The sequence below is a fragment of the Metarhizium robertsii genome (genome assembly GCF_000187425.2).
Source record: "Metarhizium robertsii ARSEF 23 chromosome Unknown MAA_Scf_7, whole genome shotgun sequence".
Taxonomy (NCBI): Eukaryota; Fungi; Ascomycota; class Sordariomycetes; order Hypocreales; family Clavicipitaceae; genus Metarhizium; species Metarhizium robertsii.
Genome location: NW_011942215.1, coordinates 871,239 through 891,453, shown reverse-complemented (window position 1 = coordinate 891,453; position 20,215 = coordinate 871,239). Strand labels below are relative to the sequence as shown.

The window sequence follows — 20,215 nt, the reverse complement described above, 5'->3', positions numbered from 1 at the left end:
AAAAATACCTACAGCCCCATGTCACGACGGGCGTTGGATTGAACCGTTGAGCCATGGAGCAAATAGACGCAGCAATAGCCGCCCTTGACGAATGCCCCGATACCCAGCTTCAAGTATGCCCTTTTGGTCCTGATGTTACTGAACCAAACATCAATTATGGGAATTAGTTTTGGCGTTGGAAAATTTACGCATGTAATGCCGCAGCTTAGGGTGATTGCTGTTATCCTGACTTTGAACATGCAAGCAAAATGCGCCGATTATTGTATAAAATATGCTAAGAAAAATACTACTTATAGATTAGTATATAACTCCACAATGACGTGCAGCTGGCAGACCGTGTTCATTCTTTTCGCTGCTTTTTTTTTCGAACCACCAATCTTGCTAGCTTCTGACGCATCGTGATGCGTTCATGGTGTATGACGCAATATTACGAGAATCCAGCCCGTCTACCATCAAAGCAGCCGTGATGGCATTGGCGGACCTACTAAGGAAGTACGAAGTAGTCAGACTCTGATGAGCGTTGGGAAACAGGACAAAGAAACAAAGGGCCAAAGAGTGGAAAAAGGAATCTCGTCGTTTGCGACCACCGCTGCATTTGTGAACGCATGCGGGGGGTGTTGGCCGTGCATAACGTTGACATGACACAGCGGCAGGAACCACCAACGGAACATTTGAAACGTTATTCGATGCAAGGTTCAGGCGGCCGTTGGCTGCACGCTTGCGCCGGGAAATCCCCGGCCCGCTGGGGGCCCCTTGAAGCTCCCAAGTGACCCAACCGCCCGCCAGTTACGTCCCGCCCACATGTCTCCAAGGCTGGAGGCTGGAGACTGGAGCTGCCATCAGCAACACAACGCCATGCCTCTCGTACATACACATTCAGTTGCAAAGCAGACACGGCACGACCTGACACCCTGATCTGCCACTCTGGACTTTTCTATTGCAGCTTCACCCGTGCTCTGCGAACCAAATTACTGCCCCGCGAAGCAGTCCGCACCTATCTCCGATCCTAAGAGTAAAGCTCCAGCCTGTCGCAAACCCAAACCATGTGATGGAAACCACACTACAATGTCCGATCCAGAAGTCACATCTCCCCTTGGAGACAGCAACTCCAGTGGCGAGCAGGAAACAGCACCTGGGCACGATGTAGACTCCGATATCCCCCACCTCGAGGAGCAGGAGATGGGCAATGGCACCGAGTTGCACCATGTCGACCATCGCCGAGACCTGCTGGAGAAGGAGGCAAATGCTTCCGAGGTGAGCTCGATTGATGCAAGTTTGGTAGACTCGCTGCCACGGCGAGCTGGCAGTCCCGTCGACTCTGTTACCTCCGGTCGGGGAGGTTCCATCCAGGTACGCGAAGCTGCATAGTTTTGATTCTTCATTTAGCAGTTGGCTAACATTGTAAAAGGGCTCGTTTATGTCGTCACCAGGCAGTAGTGTTCTACCTTCAGTAGCTTCAAGAGCCGGCCTGAGTAGCCCATCGCCATCATTCAGGCCGTTCGATCGTCGATTTCAATCCCGCATATCCTCGTCCTCGTCCAACACACCACGACCATTGTCGCCCGCCTTCCTATCACCGCACAGTCGAAACGCCTCTCTTAGCTCCAACTTTTTCCTAGATCAAAACGAAACCGATACGCCGTCGCCGCCGTGGGAAGTTGTACGATGGACCAGATTACGGAAAATGAATGCCCAAGCATTCTCAGAAGCTGGTCGTCGGAACTTTGGATCCCCGACTTCACTGGCGGTATCCGCGTCCATAGTTTTGGGCACCTCCAAGGGTATAATACTAATATTTGATTTTAATCAAAATCTTAAAATGATAATAGGGCCGGGAACCAAAGGTACGCTCTTCTTTGCGTTGCCCAATATTGACGTCACATTGCTGATAACAACTAGCTGTCGAGTCTGGGGCAATCACGGCTATCGCTATATCAGCGGATCACACCACTGTTGCTGGAGGGCATGCTAATGGGAATATCTTTACCTGGGACACCGGAAGAGCATCACGGCCTTTTCTCACCATCCCGCACTTGGATGAGACACAAGCGGAAAACAGGACAACTGACGGACACGTTCCCAATGCAGCCGTGGTACACCTTGGCTTTCTTGGTACGCGGCACACAGCTCTCGTGTCAGCGGATGACCGTGGAATGGCCTTCTCGCATCTCGCAACCCGAGGCACCGGCGCGCTCGGCCGAACAGTGAAAACTACCCGAATCTTGGGCCGCTATCCGAATGCCCCTGCACCTGCCGGGAAATCGATCAAGCCCAGCACCGTGCTCGGTTTTGCTCCCTTGCCCCTTGGAAACGTCGAGCAAGCGACAGATAGCATGGGACTTACCGCTATACTTACGCCATATCTTCTCGTGGTCGTTTCGACTACCCCTGTTGCCCAGACGCAACACAAGTCAGCTCGACCAAAGGATGTTCCAGCACATAGCGCCATGACCGGCTGCCTTGCATGGTTCCCTGCTGTCAAGCTAAAAACTCCCGATAACCACACTCGGAGCGATATTTCCAGGGTAAAACTTGTCTACTGTTGGTCAAACGTATTGACTATTCTTGATGTTGAAGAGATATACGGAGAGGATGCAGATCAGCCTCCTTCGCTAAAGTTCAAGGCACGAAGCAGATGGAAGTGTGAAGAGGCCATCGCCGCGGTGCAGTGGCTAGGTCGATCTGTTTTGGCTGTGCTGACCATCTCCCAACGTCTCATCATACTGGAGGACAGGAGCATGCGCATGACAGAGGCGTTTGACTTGCTACAGAAACACATATATCATAAAGATCTTTTTTCGAAACAACTTCACACTCTTGTGGAACAACTGGATGAGGAGGATACAACTATGCATGGAGTGGTGGCTGATGCCTTTTATATGAGCTTCAAAGCCTACAAGGGGCGGATGTTTGTGCTTGGCTTCAACGAAGTTTCTATAGGGGCTCTGTCGAACTGGGCCGATCGTCTCATTGCCATGATGGAGAATGGAGACTACATCGGCGCAATCAAGCTGGCGACTTCTTATTATACTGGTGACGCCGATAAACTTACGGTTGGCCTTCCAGAGGACGCAGCACTGCGACATGTGATGGTCCAAGACAAGATAATGGAGATAATGTCAGCTTCCCTGAAATACGTCTTCGCCCAACGGCAGAAACAGGGTAAGCAAGATGACGACGCAGATCATTTGAGAGAGCTGGCAGAGACTTGTTTCGCAGCGTCTCAAGCTATTGAAGCTTCAGATTTCTTATTTGAAGACATGTACGAATGGTACAGCGACGGGGATGTTGGTGGAATCTTCCTGGAGACACTTGAACCCTACATCTTGGAGGGAACAATCACGGTCGTTCCGCCGACGGTTGTTAAAGATATGGTTAGTCATTACGTTACGAAGGGGTGGGAAGGCCGACTCGAAGAAATGATATGCCATATGCAAACGGCAACTTTGGACCTTGATCAGATCACAGTGCTGTGTAAGCAGCATGGTCTGTATGATGCCTTGACTTATGTTTGGAACCAAGGGCTCAATGATTACATCACGCCAATGATCGACCTACTGGGCCTCTTGGTGCCACTAGTGACGAATGGAACAAACAATGGCATAATCGAAGACGATTATTTCAGCGTCAATGCTCTGAAAATATTTCCATATCTCTCATATACACTCACAGGCAGAGTGTATCCCAATGGGGAATTGATGGATGAGGAAACGGCGGACAAAGCAAAGGCAGAAATTTATTGGTTCTTCTTTTCTGGCACAACAATAGAATGGCCCAGAGGAAGTAAGAAAGAATTCATCACACGGCCTGGTGACGAGTCAGAGCCTGCTTTCCCTTACCTGAGAATGATTCTCAAATTTGACGCCCCAAGCTTTCTCAGCGCCCTCAATGAAGCCTTTGAGGACTCCTTCTTGAACGATTCTCCAGAGAATCAAGTTAACGGAGGATCACGCATGGATATGCCTGAGGAGCAGATTTTCGGTACGACAATCAATCGTCAGTACGTGGTGTCGATTCTGCTTGATGTGATGAACCCAGATGAGTTCGCTCCGGAAGATACCATCTATCTCGACATGTTCATCGCTCGAAATCTGCCAAAATTTCAACAGTATCTACTGTTCTCTGGCTCTACCCTTTCAAAAGTCCTCACAGGGCTTTGTGCTTATCCCGGCGACGATCTTGCAGAGGATGCACAGCTAAGCGCCGAATATCTGCTTTCTGTTTATCAACCGCCAGATATGCCATCGTTCATGCTCCAGTTCAAGAAGGCCGGCTTTTACCGAATTCTCAAGCGCGTGTTTCGTACGGAGAAACAGTATGGGAAGCTGATTGCCACCTATTTTGAGGACCACGACGACCGAGAGTCTGTATTTGAATGCATCGCACAATGTCTTCGCCCGCAAAAGGGACTCGACGTTCGACAGGCAGAGGAGGTACAGCAGGTTATCGAACAGCACGCGAGAGACTTGCTTGAAATTAGTCCCGAGCAAACCGCCCAGACGCTTGCGAGACAACCAACCGCGGTCCACAGGCATATAATTGATTCTGTCACAGACGATGCGGCATTGCAACATGCGTATTTGAGAGCACTCATAGAGCCAAGAAAATCAGGCGATGATGAAGGCGACATCAAGGATCAGGAGCTTACCGAGCGTTATGTACAGCTCATGTGTAAATTCAACCCATCGCACGTTTCTGATTTTGTTGAAGCCATGCGTCCAACCGATCTGCGTCTCGAGAAACTGCTTCCAACTATGGAGGAAAACGGTGTTGTTGACGCAGCAGTCGTTCTGATGGCTCGCGATGGCCAAGTTAATCAAGCAATGGACCGGCTGATCAAGCACTTATTCACGTTGGAATCAGCACTACAGGGCCTTCTGACCGAAGCCAATGACTCCGCGTATGATGTGGATGTTGACACGTCAACAGTGGAGATGCTTGAAAGTTTGCAAAAGTATGTCCATGTTGGTATTTGGCTCTGTCAGGGCCAGACAAAGACATCAAAGAAAGTGAATGCCGTCAAAAAGGGAAAGACACTTGCCAAAGACAGCTTATCTGAAGATGAAGCATTGTGGCTTGGCTTGATTGACGCATGTGTACAGATCACGAAACGACTGTCTCCGATTATTCTTGAGCAGGCTCAGAGCTCAGTGTTGAAGGATGACAAGTCGTTGGCGCTTCTTCGTTCGCTGGTTCAACACACGTTCACGTCACTGCTCACAGCGACCTCTAGTCCAATCCGCGTTCAAACCGGGTCGAATTTGTTGTCGAATGCAGGCAATAATCTCTCTTTTCTAAAAATACTGAGGGCGTTCCTTGCTAATGCAGCAGCATCATCACCAAACCTAGCGGATCTTCGGAGTGTGTTGTCATCAATTTTTGCAGCGTATGCATATGAAGAGTCAATTTTACGGCTGTCAAACAGGCTCCTGGAGCGAAACCTGTTTGTAAACGTGAACCAGTCGGTACAGTTGAGACAGCGCGGGTGGCGACCTCGAGGCTCAACGTGCGAAGCTTGCGGCCGCCGAGTTTGGGGTCCTGGGGTGGCCGGCGGCTCTGTTTTCGAGGCTTGGGAGGACAAGCAGGCAGTGGAAGATGATTTACGAAAGCAGAGAAAGATACGTATTGCAGAGAAGGCCAAAGGCAAAGTGGGCGAGTCGGATGGCAAGGACAAGGGAAAGAGTCTGGCAGTCCGGCCATCCAGCATGCTCATCGAGTCGGACACAGCGGTGGCAGGCAAAGAGGCTCCCCTTGGACGGCTTGTTGTTCTAGCCTGCCGGCATATCTATCACCAAAGCTGTCTGGAATCATTGCAGGAGAAGCAGGAGAATGGAGTTGGTGGACGGGAGCGCGAGTACAAGTGTCCCATTGACGGGTGAAGAATCATGAATGTAACATAGATGCATGACGGCGACGCAGCGATGCATTTGCTGACCATTTTGGATGAAACTTTGCGGCACAATTATATTTTATCAATAATGTTTGTTTCCTCACTGATTATGAATGTCTCTGTGTATGTGAGCGAGTTGCTTTTGGGCAACCGGGTGACTTGGCCAACTCGACGGGCGAATCCAAGATTCATTCCCCACATTCTTCGACTTGCAAACATCGACGCAGCGCCACGACCACGGCACCCTCTTCGACAGAAACAAAACACACGCAGCACGGCGCAGTTGCGCCAGTTGCGCCAACTAGGCCCGCCATGGCCATGTCCATCTCATCCGGCGAAGACGAAGATTACCTATCCGACGGCCTCTCATCCGGCTCCAGCTCCGACCGCGACTCTCCCCCCCGACCTCTCTCCCAAATCTACTTTGCTCCCCCCTTCTACGGCCGGCCGCCAACGCCTCTGCCTCCCTCGCCATCACTCACGTCCCTCCTCAGGCCGTCCCGACCAACGACTCCGGACCCGTCCGACGATGAAAACATTGCGCCCGTGCCCCGGGCGGCGCCCAAGGTCCCCACGTACGAATACTACGGCTTCGTCCTGTACCTCTTCAGCAGCCTCACGTTCCTAATGTACCTGCTCTGGGCGTACGTTCCCGCGCCGTTCCTGCACGCCCTGGGGATCAAGTACTACCCCGACCGGTGGTGGGCGCTGGCGGTGCCGGCCTTCCTGGTCATGACGCTGGGATACATATACGTGGCGCTGGCGGCGTACAATACGGAGATTCTGACGGTGCCCATGAGCAGCGTGGAGACGATTGTCGACGGCGCGGGCAAGCCGGCGGTGATTGATTCCAAGGGCAGAATCAGGGGGAGCGGGAAGAGGGAGAGGAAGTGTGATGCCAGCGGGAGGTTGAGGTGGAGGGAGATTTGGAATGAGGGGACGGATGCGGTGATGGATATCCCGCTGGCGGGTGTGTGCGAGATTTTATACGGCGAGGGGAGGGAGGATTTCGATCAAGAGGATTGATTGATTGATTGGTTTTGCATTGGAGCGGATATGAGGCCATCGGTGACGTTTGCTCTGGCGTTTGGGTGTTTTGAGAATGGCTGCGGCTCTGGAGAATAGCGGACTGTACACTACTCTACGAATCATATAGCTTGAGACGCAATGATAGCATAGGCGTCGTGATAATACTCGTGCAGACACAAACTCTGGGGCCGAGGGGAGTTACCAACATGCCTACTCGTTGGCAACTATGTAGTCGCTGACGGATAGTTATTACACGGAGTGCTGCTCATGGCATCAATTGCCCAGCCAAGTGGTGACCTCTGGAGTCTGGACCCACACCCCACCACAGCCTTGCAGCAAGGCTATAAATATGCAGTCACAAAATTTCGTGCTCAACTCCAAAAAAGTTCGTACGCTTGACCTCAAAAGGCCATCCACGCATTTTGTCGCACCACCACCGCTCATTGAGCCGTATTGCTCGCTCGGGTGCACAGCCGCCATGGATATCCTCAAAACCTCGTCCCGCGGGACTAAAAAGACTTCCAAGGGCTCCGGGCTCAATGCCAGCAACGCTCAGCTCCCCTCTGCGGGCACCAAGACCAACCCTCAGCTATACCACGATGAAATCCGTGGCATGAAAAAAAGGAAACGTGGCGCCGTGCAGGCCGAGAACCCGGTGCCTACAGAACTTCCTGTTGTCGACTTCTTCGCGCCCAAGCCAGAAGCCACAGAGAATCAAAAGGCTGAAACCAAAAAGAGCCGGCGAGAACCTAGTCCGCCGCCTGTGGCTGCCAAAAAATTGACCGAGGACGAATGCCGACAACTTTTGCGATCGCATCGCCTCAAGATCACACTGCTCTCAAAGCACGAAGAGCAGAACAAGGTGAAGAAGTCAAAGAAGAAGAAGAAGTCGGTCATTGAGGGGAAAAAGGACGACAAGAAGCAGTTATTTCCTCAGCCCCTGGAGTCCTTTGGCCACCTTCGCACTACATATGGGATATCCCGTCAAATTGCGGAGAATCTTGTTCAGCAGAGCTATCGTCTTCCTACAGAAGTGCAAATGGGTAGTCTCCCGTTACTGCTTCGCCCCGAAGTTGCCCTCGGCAACGAGGAGAACTTGGATCATGGTGTTGATTTCCTGGCTGTTGCGCCCACGGGCAGCGGCAAGACAGTCAGCTTTCTCATCCCCACAATCAACAGCATCATACGGAGACGAGCGCAAGCAGACATACAGGGTGTCCATGAGCTCGAGGCTGTAATTGTCGCACCGACAAGAGAGTTGGTTCATCAGATTGTCAATGAGGGAAGAAAGCTTGTGCAAGGAACCCGTGTTAAGATTGTGGCTATGAGGAAGACTACACAACTCTCTGCAGAGGAGCAGGTCCTGGCAGACGATAGCTCGGATGACGAGCTCGATGGGGAGGACGATGAGGAATCAGAGTCCGACGATGATAAGAAGCATAGGACGGGGACATCCAAACCCCATCCTCTTACAAAGACTGACATCTTGGTTACAACGCCAGCATTGCTACTGAACTTTTTGACGGCTGGACCTAGCGGCTCGCAAAAGGTTTTGCCGACAGTCAGGGAGCTTATTCTTGACGAGGCAGACGTTCTCCTGGACCCGTTGTTCAGAGAGAAAACGCTGAGTCTGTGGACGGCTTGCACCAACTCCGGACTTCGACTGTCGTTCTGGTCTGCGACAATGGGCTCAAACATTGAAGCTCTAGTCACCGAAAAGTTGAAGGACAGGGCAGAAGCCCTGGGTATTACACCAAAGCCCTTTATCCGTCTCGTAGTAGGCTTGAAGGACACCGCTGTGCCAAATGTCGTGCACAAGCTCACGTACGCGGCCAGCGAGCAGGGCAAGCTCCTTGCCCTGCGGCAACTTCTACACCCAGCGGGCAGCGACGGCTCCGAACAGCCACTACGGCCTCCGTTCTTGGTCTTCACGCAAACAATCGACAGAGCCATGGCCCTCCACGAAGAACTCAAGTACGACATCCCCCTGGAAGCCGGCGGCCCGTCCAGAATCGCAGCCCTACACAGCGCCCTCGCCGACTCGGCCCGGTCATCCATCATGCGCAAGTTCCGCGCGGGGGAAATCTGGGTCCTCATCACCACCGACGTCCTGGCCCGCGGCGTGGACTTTGCCGGCGTCAACGGCGTGGTCAACTACGACGTCCCCGGCTCGGCAGCCGCCTACGTCCACCGTGCCGGACGAACCGGACGGGCTGGTCGCGCGGGCGGCATCGCCGTAACGCTCTACACAAAGGAAGACATCCCGTTTGTCAAGACGGTGGCCAACGTCATCGCCGTGAGCGACAAGCAGGCTGGCAGGACGGGCGACCAGGCAGGCGTGCAGAAATGGCTGCTGGACGCGCTGCCGAATGTGGGCAAGGACGACAGAAAGAAGCTCAAGCAGAGGGGCGTCGAGTCGCGGAGGAGTGGGAGCGGGAGCAAGGCCAAGATTACCTCAAAAAGCGGCTATGAGCGGAGGAAAGAGAACAACAGACGGGGGGCGATGGATGCGAATAAGAGGCGGCGCGTGGACGGCGGTGCTCGAGACGACGCTGAATGGGACGGGCTCGGGGATTAGATTGTGCTTCGCGATACCGCCGTTGCGGGATGAGCGTGTGCTGCATCGGCAAGTCTATCAAGAGGCATGTGTTCAACTCGCACCGACAGGCAACAAGCTCCGAATAGCAGCCGTGATAATATCAAGTTTTCTCCGTACCGAGCACTAATCGCCCACCACATGTCAACTAGTCAGTCCTACGTACTGCTATTTTCCGGTCCATTTCATATCGGCCTGCAAACTATTAGCCCTGGTCTGGTACGATAGTAATATACCCATATTTCATATATCTCACAGTGCTGCCCTGTGCATTCCTTGTAAAATAAAACAGGCCCGTTATGAGCACAATAGCGGACCGGTGTGGCTGGAACGTAATTACGCTGTGCCGCGCAATATTAACAGGAGGAGGCATTCATTACCCCGATGCTCTTGGCAGGTCCACCTTGAGCTTGACGATCTCTTTCCGAGGGAGATGAGATTGGGGGGTTTAAAAGTGACGAGACTTGGCAGAGCTCTTGGCCATTAAAGAGGCGGAGGGTCAGAAACGCCATGGCATTTAATGGCGAGCCAATATAACTAGAATTCGTCGGGGGAAAGCCAAGTTGGGCATCGGCCCTGAGTGATTTGGCTTGCGTCGATGCTAAAGTGGAATTCTCCTTGCGTTATCTACTAGACTTCAAATTCGGACAATTTTCACCCCTTCGTAGTTCACCAAGCGCTTTGGCCGCAGTATACGTCCATGACTATCCACGCTGGGAGTCTTGACGTTTATTTCACCACTGCCTTGTATGCTCCGTCTACGCCGTTGAATCCACTGTTTCGGGTCATTATACTGTCGGCTATCAATAACCTTTCACTGATATGCATGTCCGCTGATTGCCGTGTCTAATAGTCTCCTGTCCAATGGAGCCATGGCACAAATCTATTTTATGACAGCGCATTAGCATTTGTCAACTTGGCATTGTGCTTCCTAAACAGCCTGTCGTAAGTCTCAACTTTTTGTCAGTGACAGAGACTGTTCATGAGAGTCATGCTGACTTTTCGTTTTCAGTCAGTATATGCACTTAAAGTGATATTCTTGGTCTCGATACACTGGCCCTCTAACTTTTTGCCAAGGTTTGCCCACGCCTTGTCCATGTCTTCTCCTACTGTTGGCCCCAGGCGAGATGTTCGTACTGATTTCCCTCTGGGCTATCTGCCATTGTATCCGCCGCCAAGAAGCAGACTACTTTAGTTTCTCCATTGGTCTCATCGGTGGCCTCGTTCATGAGGTTCTCCTTTGCGGTCTTGGATATTGTTCTCTGGGAGCCGGGCAGACCCGTTGGCTAGGATCTCGGCCTTCATATACTCAGGCTTGCCTCTGTTACTGGCACTTACGACCATCAGGTGCTATCGCGCTCTGATTGGGAGGGTGAGGAGTCACGCGGCATTGCGCTCACAGGCTCATAACTACTAGCTTTCCCGCCCGAAACGACAGAAAACGCTGAGCCTCTGGATGGACTGTCTTCAGCCGGGTTGTACCGAAACCTGAGCTTCGTTTTGCCAAGGTGTGTTGAAAGCGGCTCCGCCCCTGTTGTCTCTCCCCTAGTTACCACAGCGTCTAGTTCCTCATTTCGTGTGGTGCGTAGGATTGTGGAGAAATTCGACTTGTACGATCTGGACGACGCCGCGATACAAACAAGACCGATTATCACAACGACTAATGTTACAAAAATACCGGTCCCGTATGCGGCGTAAAGATTGCGGGGATTGTATGAGTACTCATTTAGGGGAGACTCGGAGGTAATGTTCCCGATTGGGCTACCCGTTTCATCATTTCTGCATTTCGCCGCTGATGCTTAGCACAATGTCGTCTCGAGGCGGGGAGTTCATTCTACTAAGAACTTACAGGAAGTCTCCAACACTGAAAAGGCTCAAGCTGATGTTGGTTACAAGTTGTTCCATGGCCTCCACCATAGTAAGATTTGTCTTGTGTGGCGATTGTGGTTCTATTGGGACAAGTTTCAGAGCCGAGTGTCGCAAGTGTTGCATTTCGTAAGTCTGGGTAAGGACGGTGGACAGGATTTGCGTTCGTGACGGCCACATAACGCCGAAACGTGATGATTGTATCCATCCCATCAGTAAGGCACCTAACGCATCCATAACAGCTACGTAGGGAACATCAGGCGTTCCGTTGGCGTAATACATTAGCTTGTTATCTGCATTGGCTCTGCTGACAGGATTAAGTCTCGTCATGTTGCGAACTGTGGTGGTTTGTTGACCGTTACTGAATTTCCACTCCACATCGTAGGATGAGTTATATAGTCCACATTGAATCGTCCGATTCGCGTATCCCTGGACTATCGGAAACCCGACATAAAACCAGCAAGGAGATCTAGGGTCTTCAAGACCGTCAACAGTGGCCAACATGGCAGACCCAGCCTTATCGAGGATTGCTTGCAAACCGAGAAGAGTTCTGAGTTTCCAGTCGTCTGTTTCGTTTTTTCTTAAAACCAGCGGATGCTGAGGAACGAAGCTAAAGAAAGATTTCTCCGTGCTACCCGCTCCAAAATTTGGCTCGGTAAGATTCAGGAAGAGTTTGTCAAATGCAGCGTGAAACTCGGGGCCTCCCCCCATTGGCCGGCATGATAACGAAGGAGCGTGAAAACTGGTAGAAAATGAGCTATTTGGATAGGGTGCTTTCATGGGAATGATTGAGCCCTGGGAAGCGACTGATGACACCAATCGGGAGACAGCGATCGAAGGGGCTTCGTATCCAGCCATGCCGTCCCCTCCCCATATAGAAAAGGTCTGCGGGTCGCTAAAGTTCAAGGTGGGTAGATGAAGGCGATGTATTGTTTTGTTGGACTCTGAGGACGGTTGAACCGTAAGTGCTGCTGGGGTGAATACGGCAACAATGGGTAAAGCCCTGGAGCATTCGAGTCCATTATTAGTAAATCGAAGAATGTCTTAACGGCTAACGAGCGCGCCATGTATCAAGGGTAGCTAGAGACGAGTTGAAAAGAGATATATCTCGTCGTAGAACCTACCATAAGACACTAGCAACCGCAACCAATCCAAGTCCCTTTCGCCACAGCTCCAAACTGAGAAAGTCCCAAGCATTGGTGGCAACGCCAAACATGGCATCTATCCCTTCTAACGTGGAATTGCGTGATGCCAACGTTGTCCAAAGAAGTTGCGTGTACGCAAATCCCACAGCTGCCGTCAGGAACGCTTTCACTAGAAATGCCATGCCAGTTCCAATGCGAATGTTCCATTCCTGTTGGGTGCTGCTTTGAACAATCCGGGAATCCAAGGAGGCGTAGAAAAAGTGATGGCCGAGGGCAAAGGCTATGCCACATATGAGACTCCCGATCATCAGGCTTGGCACCAGCCAGTGTGGCCTAGACATGGAGGCCGTCATGTTGAGAACAAGATGCGCCTACAGTGCGGTGTTTCCGTGACCCCATAGACGTAGCGGTAGCAAGCGGAAAAATCAACTGGGAGGTTTGAATATACATCACCGTTGATGTGCTGACATGTCTGGTCGGACGAACCCCAGGGTCTAGTTCGGCGCGGTCAAACACCCGCGCATAGCGCCTCCTCCTCCCAGGCATTTAGGTAATGACTGATCGCCGAGTGCGATGGCCGTAAGGCAACACAAGATGGAAAATTGAAACATTGGCTGCTGGTTGGGCTTGTGCCGCTCAGCCCTAGACAACACATGCTGGCCTGCATGTGGTTGAAGAACAATGATCCACACCTTCCACAAGGGTAAAACGGAAAGTCTTCCAGTTTGATGGTGACAGGTACGGTCGCACATTAGCTAAGCTCCGCACGATGCTGCCAAATTGGATTTTTGCGTTTTTGCGTTTTTGCGTTTTTCCGATTTTCCGATTTTCCGATTTTTACGTTTTTTACAAAAAGGCACTACAAAATAGGAATATTCTTAACCGCTTTTTATAAGAAAAGCGCCATAGTAAATATAATCACTAGAGGCACGCGATAAAAATACACTATTTTTTACGCTGCCAAAAACGCTGCCAAAAACGCTGCACAAGGCCTTTAGCTGTACAGGGCCTTTGGCTGCACCGGGCCTTTGCCTACACAGCGTTTTTAGCAGAATAAAAAATAGTATATTTTTATCGCGTGCCTCTAGTGATTATATTTACTATAGTGCTTTTCTTATAAAAAGCATTATGGGTTGAGAATATTCCTGCTTTTAGGCCTTTTTGCGGAAAATCGTAAAATCGTAAAAACGCAAAAATCGATTTGGCAGCATCGTGCGGAGCTTAGCTAATATGCCACCGTATGACAGGTCTGAGCGCTTAAGCATCGAGGGCGGCTCTGCCCACAGCCACATAGCCAATCTCCATGTGGCGGACGAACGGCTGTACATGTATGATGTGTCGGCTCGGCTCGAACCCAACTTGGTAAAGGATAGACGGCGTGATGAGAGCTGAATTCATGTTAGACTCCACGGGGCGGTCGAGAGAAAACAATACATACCTAGTTGCACTTCCAGCCACCTGAAGTATAGTCTATGGTAGAATATATCTGCCCGCTGAAAGGTATACACTAGCATACTGTGGTATACCATAATATAAAGCACGATAGACAGGCACTTGATCTGGTGTACTTTTTGCCTCCCACTGTATGCATTCCTTTGGTTGGGGCCTTTGGCTCTTTCGTTCGCTCCTGCCCACATGACATGACACGACATGACATAACCTGCCTTGTCTTGACTTGAACACAGAAACCCGAAACCACACCAACACGTGCTCTTTGAAAGCTGCACGCTGCATGCGATAACCGCACCCCTTCAGCATCACCACCGTCACCATCACCGCCTTGATCGCATCTTTTCTACTTTACTATAGTGGCAAACGAGCAACCCAATTTTAACGCACTCAGTCAGCACCGGGAGTCTGCCGCGGCTGAATTTGGGCATTTTTCATTTCGGGTTTGGATTTGAACGACAGACATGTGATGACGAGCACGTTGAATAATCGGGTCCTGTTGATACTGCTCTTGAAGTGTGGTGAACTGGGCTCTTGGTTGGTCAAAACCGTCATTGACACTGGTAGCAGGTTGTCGAATTGGTTCTCAGAACGATCGAACAGCTGGGCTTCAACGACGGGCGCAACGAGAATATTGTGTCCAACAACCAAGCGCCTAAATCGACAAGAGGCTGACCTGATCGTCTGCTCACTTCACTAGACTTACCCCGAGAGGGTTCGCGTAAGGAGAGGAAACTGGTGCTAGCACAAGTTTTCTGCTAATCAGAAACTCGGATTTCAACCCCAACGGGGATTATCTGCCGAGTTGCTTGCCAACCAACCAACCAACTCGCCAACGTCTTGACGACTCTCGCCTCTCGCCTCGGGAATTGGAAGCAGGCACGAGCTGTCAGCCCCCTTTTCCTCGCCCAGACGAACTACCTAGGTAGTACGGAGTAATAGTACGTACTAGCACTTAGGGGCTTGGGTCGGCCTTCTTCTTGGCGGCTGTGGAGCGTTTATCAAGCATGCATTCCTCCCGGTGGATGGTCATCAATGGCCCTACCGTCTGTGGCGGGATACCAAGTGCACTAATATACTACAGTATATTGTGATATAGAGCGTGTTAGCCAGTTACCTGACCTGGTTCAATACCAGAATTTTTGCCTCCCACTGTAGACCCTCAGGTGACAAGGGGCAGTTATACCCCAACCACTGTTTTATGAGCCGCCCGGTATAAAGCAGGGGTGTATACAACCAATAAACTGAAAGGATGGTAGTAGAACGATGGGGGCATGAAATTCCCTCTTTTTTTGGCAATTCTTCCACAGGGTTGAATAACGAATACCGCAAATTGGAGTTGAACCCCTGTTCACGGCTTCCTCGTCAGGTCACGGCCTGGTGGTTGATAAAACAGGGGCTGGAGTGTAGCATGTAAAACTCACAAGATCCCTTGCCCTCGTCTCCTCCTCCCGTATGTTCCTGGTGATATTTTCGTCTTTTCTGGAATTCTTGTCAATCCATTCAGTTTTGCCCTTTTGGTGAGAGGGCACATTCGCAATCTTCACCTGCCACTCCCTTTTTTTTTTTTTTTTTTGCCTTGGCGAATCCCCTCATTCTCTTCATACTAGACTGAGTCCTTTTATTTAGACGTGTTCTAGAATGATTGTTCTGGAATTCAGCTAGTGAGACCCTTTGAATTTCCCATTACATATAAGACATCAAAGGTATTGTTCGTCTCAAACTGGATGGCACGCTCATAAACACTGATAGCTTCCAGGTAAAATGAAGTACACTGCTTCCGTGCTACTGGCCTCTGCAGGCTTAGCCACTGCCCTCATTCAGCAATGCAGCAGTCGCGAGGCCGTCGACGAAGGCGGCAACTGGTTCTGTGGTGCCGTGGACCAGATCCTCTACGAAGGGATCCAAGGCAAAGGCAGTTTCAAGGCAGTAACCGAAATGAGCGATGCCGGAGAATGTCTTCAAAAAGATCAGTCCTACCGCGGACCATTGGCTCCATTGGACCAAGATGTAAGTCCCATCACCGCATTGCCGACTTCTCTTAAAGACCTGGCACACAAGTTGCATTCAAGAACAACGTTCTAACACTTCAAAGCTCTCTGTTCATTTCCGAGGACCTCTTGAACTCAGGCAATTCGCCGTCTACAACCTCGCTTCAAACCAGAAGCGCAACCAGATCGATCTTGAAGTCGGCGTTGATAAATCTGGCCCCGAGACATCCAAGATCTCGGCACGACATAGACACGGCCACCGGTTTTTACACCGTGCTCAGCGGGACAAGCGAGGTGACATCGTAACTGCTACCATCAACGGCAAGGTTGTGACATGGGAGAACGACTACTTTGGTCCTACTGCCGCACCCAACCCTGTCCCGGCCCCGGCTCCCAAGGTCCAGGCCGGCGCAGGCGCTGCTGCTGTGAAGGATAAGGATGCTGATGCCGATACCACTGCTACTACGAGCAAGAAGCCTGCTGACAAGAAGCCCACCGACAAGAAGCCCAGCGGCAAGCCTGCCCCCTCGGGATCTGACTGGGATCGTGTGGCTTATTACAACGCTGTGAAGCAAGTTTCCGAGAACATCGTCTTCATGGGCAACCACGGCGGCCAGGGTTCCGGGGTTTTCGACACGTACGTTGACCACTCTCGACACCAAGCCTCTCACCCACCCCATACACGACTTCCCTTTTTGATAACCGTCCCGGAAAACCTACTAATTATAAACCTCTAGTGTCTGGGGCCTTTCCCTCTCGTATCTCAACTCCACCGGCACCGGCGGCGCCTCGTCCCCGGAAATCCTCGAAAACATCCTGATCCCCTCCAACACAGAATTCTCCATCTTCTCGGCGGAAAAGTGCGACGGCAGCTGCGGCTTCTCGCGCGTCCCCTCGATCGCGTACAAGGGCTTCGGCGGCGCCAACAAGGTCTTCCTCTTCGAGTTCAAGATGCCCTCGGACGGGACGCGCTGCCCGGCCGGCACGCGGCCCGGGTCCCCCGGCTGCGCGAACCCCGACATGCCCGCCGTCTGGGCCCTCAACGCCGCCATCCCCCGCGCCGCCCAGTACAAGGGGTGCTCGTGCTGGGGCACCGGCTGCGGCGAGCTCGACATCTTCGAGGTCCTGGCCCCCGGGGACTCCAAGTGCAAGAGCACCTTCCACATGGCCAACGGCGCGGGCAGCTCGGATTACTTCAAGAGGCCGACGGACGAGTACATCAAGGTGGCTACCGTTTTCCACGAAGAGACGGCCAGTGTATCGATTAAGAAGCTGTCGGACGATGTGGACTTTGCAAAGGGCCTCGATGACGAGACTGTGCTGTCGTGGTTGAACAGGCCGACGGATGACAAGGCGCTCAAGCTGAGCAGCTTGTTCCAGCTGTCGAGCTGAGTGAAATGCTGGTGGATATGCAGGAAATTCTTGTAGGACAGAAGAGCAGTTTCTTTTTTGAATATAGCTAGATGTGACCTTTTTTCTTTCTTTTTTTTTTTTTTTTTTTTTTTGGAAACATCCGTTCTCGGGTAGCGCTTAGGAGGTGGGAAAGGCCAGCGTAATCTTTCTGTTCTTGTACATCATTCAATCTGTCAATTTGGCTTGCTGAATCTAGGCATTGCACACACCGACGTGACCCTTGCAAAACCGCTCAACACAGGGGGTCTATATGAAATGCGGATCAGCACAACGCGGCCTTGCTTTTCTATCAAATATTGTACAGAAATAGTAATACAAATAGGGCCCAGGTTTTTCATACGTGGTACAAGTCCTATACACTCCTATCAGTAGCCTTCTCATCTGTCGACAAGCCAACTACATTTCGCAACGTCCCAAAACTCAGACAATCGCTAATCCGATTTGCTCCTGAAAACAACATCACCAACCGCTCAACACCACATCCCCATCCCCCTGTGGGCGGCAAACCAAAGTCCAAGGCCTTCACGTAACTCTGATCTAGCGGGGACCCTTCCCATTCATCCATCTCCGCTTCTTCTGCGAGTGTAGGTTCCCGCTCCCCGGCTGCTTCTTCGAACCCGACTTCGCCATTGGGCTTATTCACGAGGGTACGGTGAAAGGCAAGTTTGCGCTTCTGCTCTTCGGGATCATTTTCTTCTTCGTACATGTTTGCCAGTTCACGGCCGCCGACGAAAAGTTCTGCGCGGGCAGACACCAGTTGATACGTTTTTGGGCATAGAAAACCTTTGGCCAGTGGTGACATGCAGGCCGGGTGGTTGGTTATGAAGATGGGTTCGTGGAATGACATGGGTTCTAAATATACGGCTGCGAGGCGGTCGAGGAGTTTGGGGAGGGAGTTGGGTACTTCGCCGGGGACGGTAATTCCAGCAAGTTTCAGGACAGCGAGAAGCTCTGGTAGCGCATCGTCACTGGACAGCTTAGGGAAGCGGATTCCCATAGCTTCTTCGAGGCCGGGGATGAATTCAATCTGCCTAAAGGGTCGGACGAATCGGCTCAAGTCGATTGGTGGGAGGGTGGTTAGCTGGGTTGAAATGAGTTCCTGCGTGTGTTTGGCGAGTCCGAACAAGAGTTCTTCTGTCTCTTTTATGAGGTCCGCCAAGTTGGTGTAGGCGCTGTAGAACTCGCACATCGTAAACTCTGGGTTGTGCGTGGCATCGACGCCTTCGTTGCGAAAGGCGGGACCAATCTCAAACACCTTGTCAACACCCCCAACAACAAGACGCTTCAGCCAAAGTTCTGGTGCAATACGTAAAGCCAGATCCTTTTTCCGAAATTCAGTGGCCTGGGTGACGAAAGGCCGAGCAACCGCCCCCCCAGCATTTTCAGCCAAAATTGGGGTTTGGAATTCCAAGAAGCGTTTTGAATGGAAGTGGTCTCTCATGAACTTTGTGATTTCGGCTCGCAACCTCAGCACGTCAACCACTTCTCTGTTCACGAGCATGTCGACGTGACGGTCTGCCATTCTCGCCTTGGGGTCGGTGAGCTTTTCAGGTATCTGCTCCATCGACGGAGACAGAAGCTCTGGGAGCTGGATAGCTTGGAGGGTCGGCTCTCCAGCCTTTGTACGAGTTGCATTACCAATTACCGCTACAGACCTTGTCAGCCAAAAGTGGGAGGTCAAGGATTGGTACAATGGGAGTCCTACAGATGTGATCGCCAACTTGGATCAAGTTTTTAAACAGGGAAAACTTTTGTATGCGGCCATGCTTCTCTGACACACATTTATTCTTGTTGATCATGATTTGCACTTTCTGGAATTCGTTCACGATGTCGAGGAAGATGAGGGATTTGCCGACTACACGCTTTGAACGGACACGACCTGATAACGTCACTTCTTCACTGGGCGCTTGCTCATCGAAGTCCTCAAGAAACTCTGGCACACTCTTCCGAGTTGTGGAAGATTCTAGTCGAGGATACGGATCAGCGTACAGTGGATCCTCACTCTGTTGGTCTTCGCGAAGCCCATCTCGCCGGTGCTGCTTGAACGGCGACAAGCTTTCGCTACTATCCTGAGCACCCGTAAACCTCGATGCCTTCTTAACCGACTCTGAGAAGAGCCTGCGGGCTCCTGCTCGGAAGTGTGTCGTCTCCAAAGATAAAGAGCAACTTATCCGAATCGACGGACTGGTGCTCGTTGCAGAACATCGCTGCGAGATGGCAGACGACCGGCGAGCCAGTCGGAGGCACGCAGATGGTCTCATCGTGCCTGTTGATTAAGATGTTAGCTTCCAATAGTCGCGTCAATTGGTCAAAAATAGAGCAGGCCACGAGAAGTTTGTCTTGTCAGGTGATGGCATTGTATAATCACGCACGGCCGAAGCCATGTCAATCGCAGCGGTTCTGAAGCGAAATTGCGAATTCATCATGAAGAAAAAAGTGATTGGATTCCAGAGTGCAGAGACCGGAGTGCATACTTACATTCATAGCCATCGCTTGGAACAATTGCCCCAGTAGTGGGAGCTCGTAAAACTGCACGAAGAGAAAATTGGGAAAAAGGATTGCGGTTGCTGTCCAATTTTCATTTTGGGTGTCGGACTCTCCCCTGTTGGCGTTTACTTAAGTAAGCAACAGCCCCGCCAGTCAGAGGCTAGCTTGCTGGAGCAAGCCAGAGGACGGACCAGGCACAGCAGCGCAGAGCCTTGCATTTGGCACCACCGAGCTCAAGCCAATTGAGTCCAGAGCCTGCAACTTTTAACCATCCTCCGCATACATCCTCCATCTCGCATCCTCTCCCAGGCCACGCGCATCATCTCAACCCATTGGCCATCCTGCTGCA

At 51.5% G+C, this 20,215-nt stretch overlaps 6 protein-coding genes across 6 annotated transcripts; 4 read left to right on the top strand and 2 right to left on the bottom strand.

Annotated features, from left to right (window-relative positions):
* Positions 1-1,065: 1,065 nt before the first annotated feature.
* Positions 1,066-5,879, top strand: MAA_00700 (golgi complex component; the record flags this gene model as incomplete). Its single annotated transcript, XM_007818698.2, has 3 exons — positions 1,066-1,350; positions 1,409-1,844; positions 1,900-5,879. The coding sequence occupies 3 exons, from the start codon at positions 1,066-1,068 to the stop codon at positions 5,877-5,879; spliced, it is 4,701 nt and encodes a 1,566-aa protein (XP_007816889.2).
* Positions 5,880-6,202: 323 nt separating this feature from the next.
* Positions 6,203-6,916, top strand: MAA_00701 (subunit P of phosphatidylinositol N-acetylglucosaminyltransferase; the record flags this gene model as incomplete). The annotated part of the gene is made up of 1 exon (XM_007818699.1): positions 6,203-6,916. One exon carries the CDS (start codon positions 6,203-6,205, stop codon positions 6,914-6,916), a length of 714 nt encoding a protein of 237 aa, XP_007816890.1.
* A 481-nt stretch (positions 6,917-7,397) lies between these two features.
* MAA_00702 (DEAD-like helicase) lies at positions 7,398-9,497 on the top strand (the record flags this gene model as incomplete). Its single annotated transcript, XM_007818700.1, has 1 exon — positions 7,398-9,497. One exon carries the CDS (start codon positions 7,398-7,400, stop codon positions 9,495-9,497), a length of 2,100 nt encoding a protein of 699 aa, XP_007816891.1.
* Positions 9,498-11,360: 1,863 nt separating this feature from the next.
* MAA_00703 (Formylmethionine deformylase-like protein) lies at positions 11,361-12,879 on the bottom strand (the record flags this gene model as incomplete). Its single annotated transcript, XM_007818701.1, has 2 exons — positions 11,361-12,384; positions 12,506-12,879. The coding sequence occupies 2 exons, from the start codon at positions 12,877-12,879 to the stop codon at positions 11,361-11,363; spliced, it is 1,398 nt and encodes a 465-aa protein (XP_007816892.1).
* Positions 12,880-15,739: 2,860 nt separating this feature from the next.
* Positions 15,740-17,358, top strand: MAA_00704 (TOS1 protein; the record flags this gene model as incomplete). Its single annotated transcript, XM_007818702.1, has 3 exons — positions 15,740-15,985; positions 16,071-16,603; positions 16,704-17,358. The coding sequence occupies 3 exons, from the start codon at positions 15,740-15,742 to the stop codon at positions 17,356-17,358; spliced, it is 1,434 nt and encodes a 477-aa protein (XP_007816893.1).
* A 373-nt stretch (positions 17,359-17,731) lies between these two features.
* On the bottom strand, positions 17,732-19,640 carry MAA_00705 (Aspartyl-tRNA synthetase; the record flags this gene model as incomplete). Its single annotated transcript, XM_007818703.1, has 2 exons — positions 17,732-19,026; positions 19,085-19,640. The coding sequence occupies 2 exons, from the start codon at positions 19,638-19,640 to the stop codon at positions 17,732-17,734; spliced, it is 1,851 nt and encodes a 616-aa protein (XP_007816894.1).
* Positions 19,641-20,215: the final 575 nt, after the last annotated feature.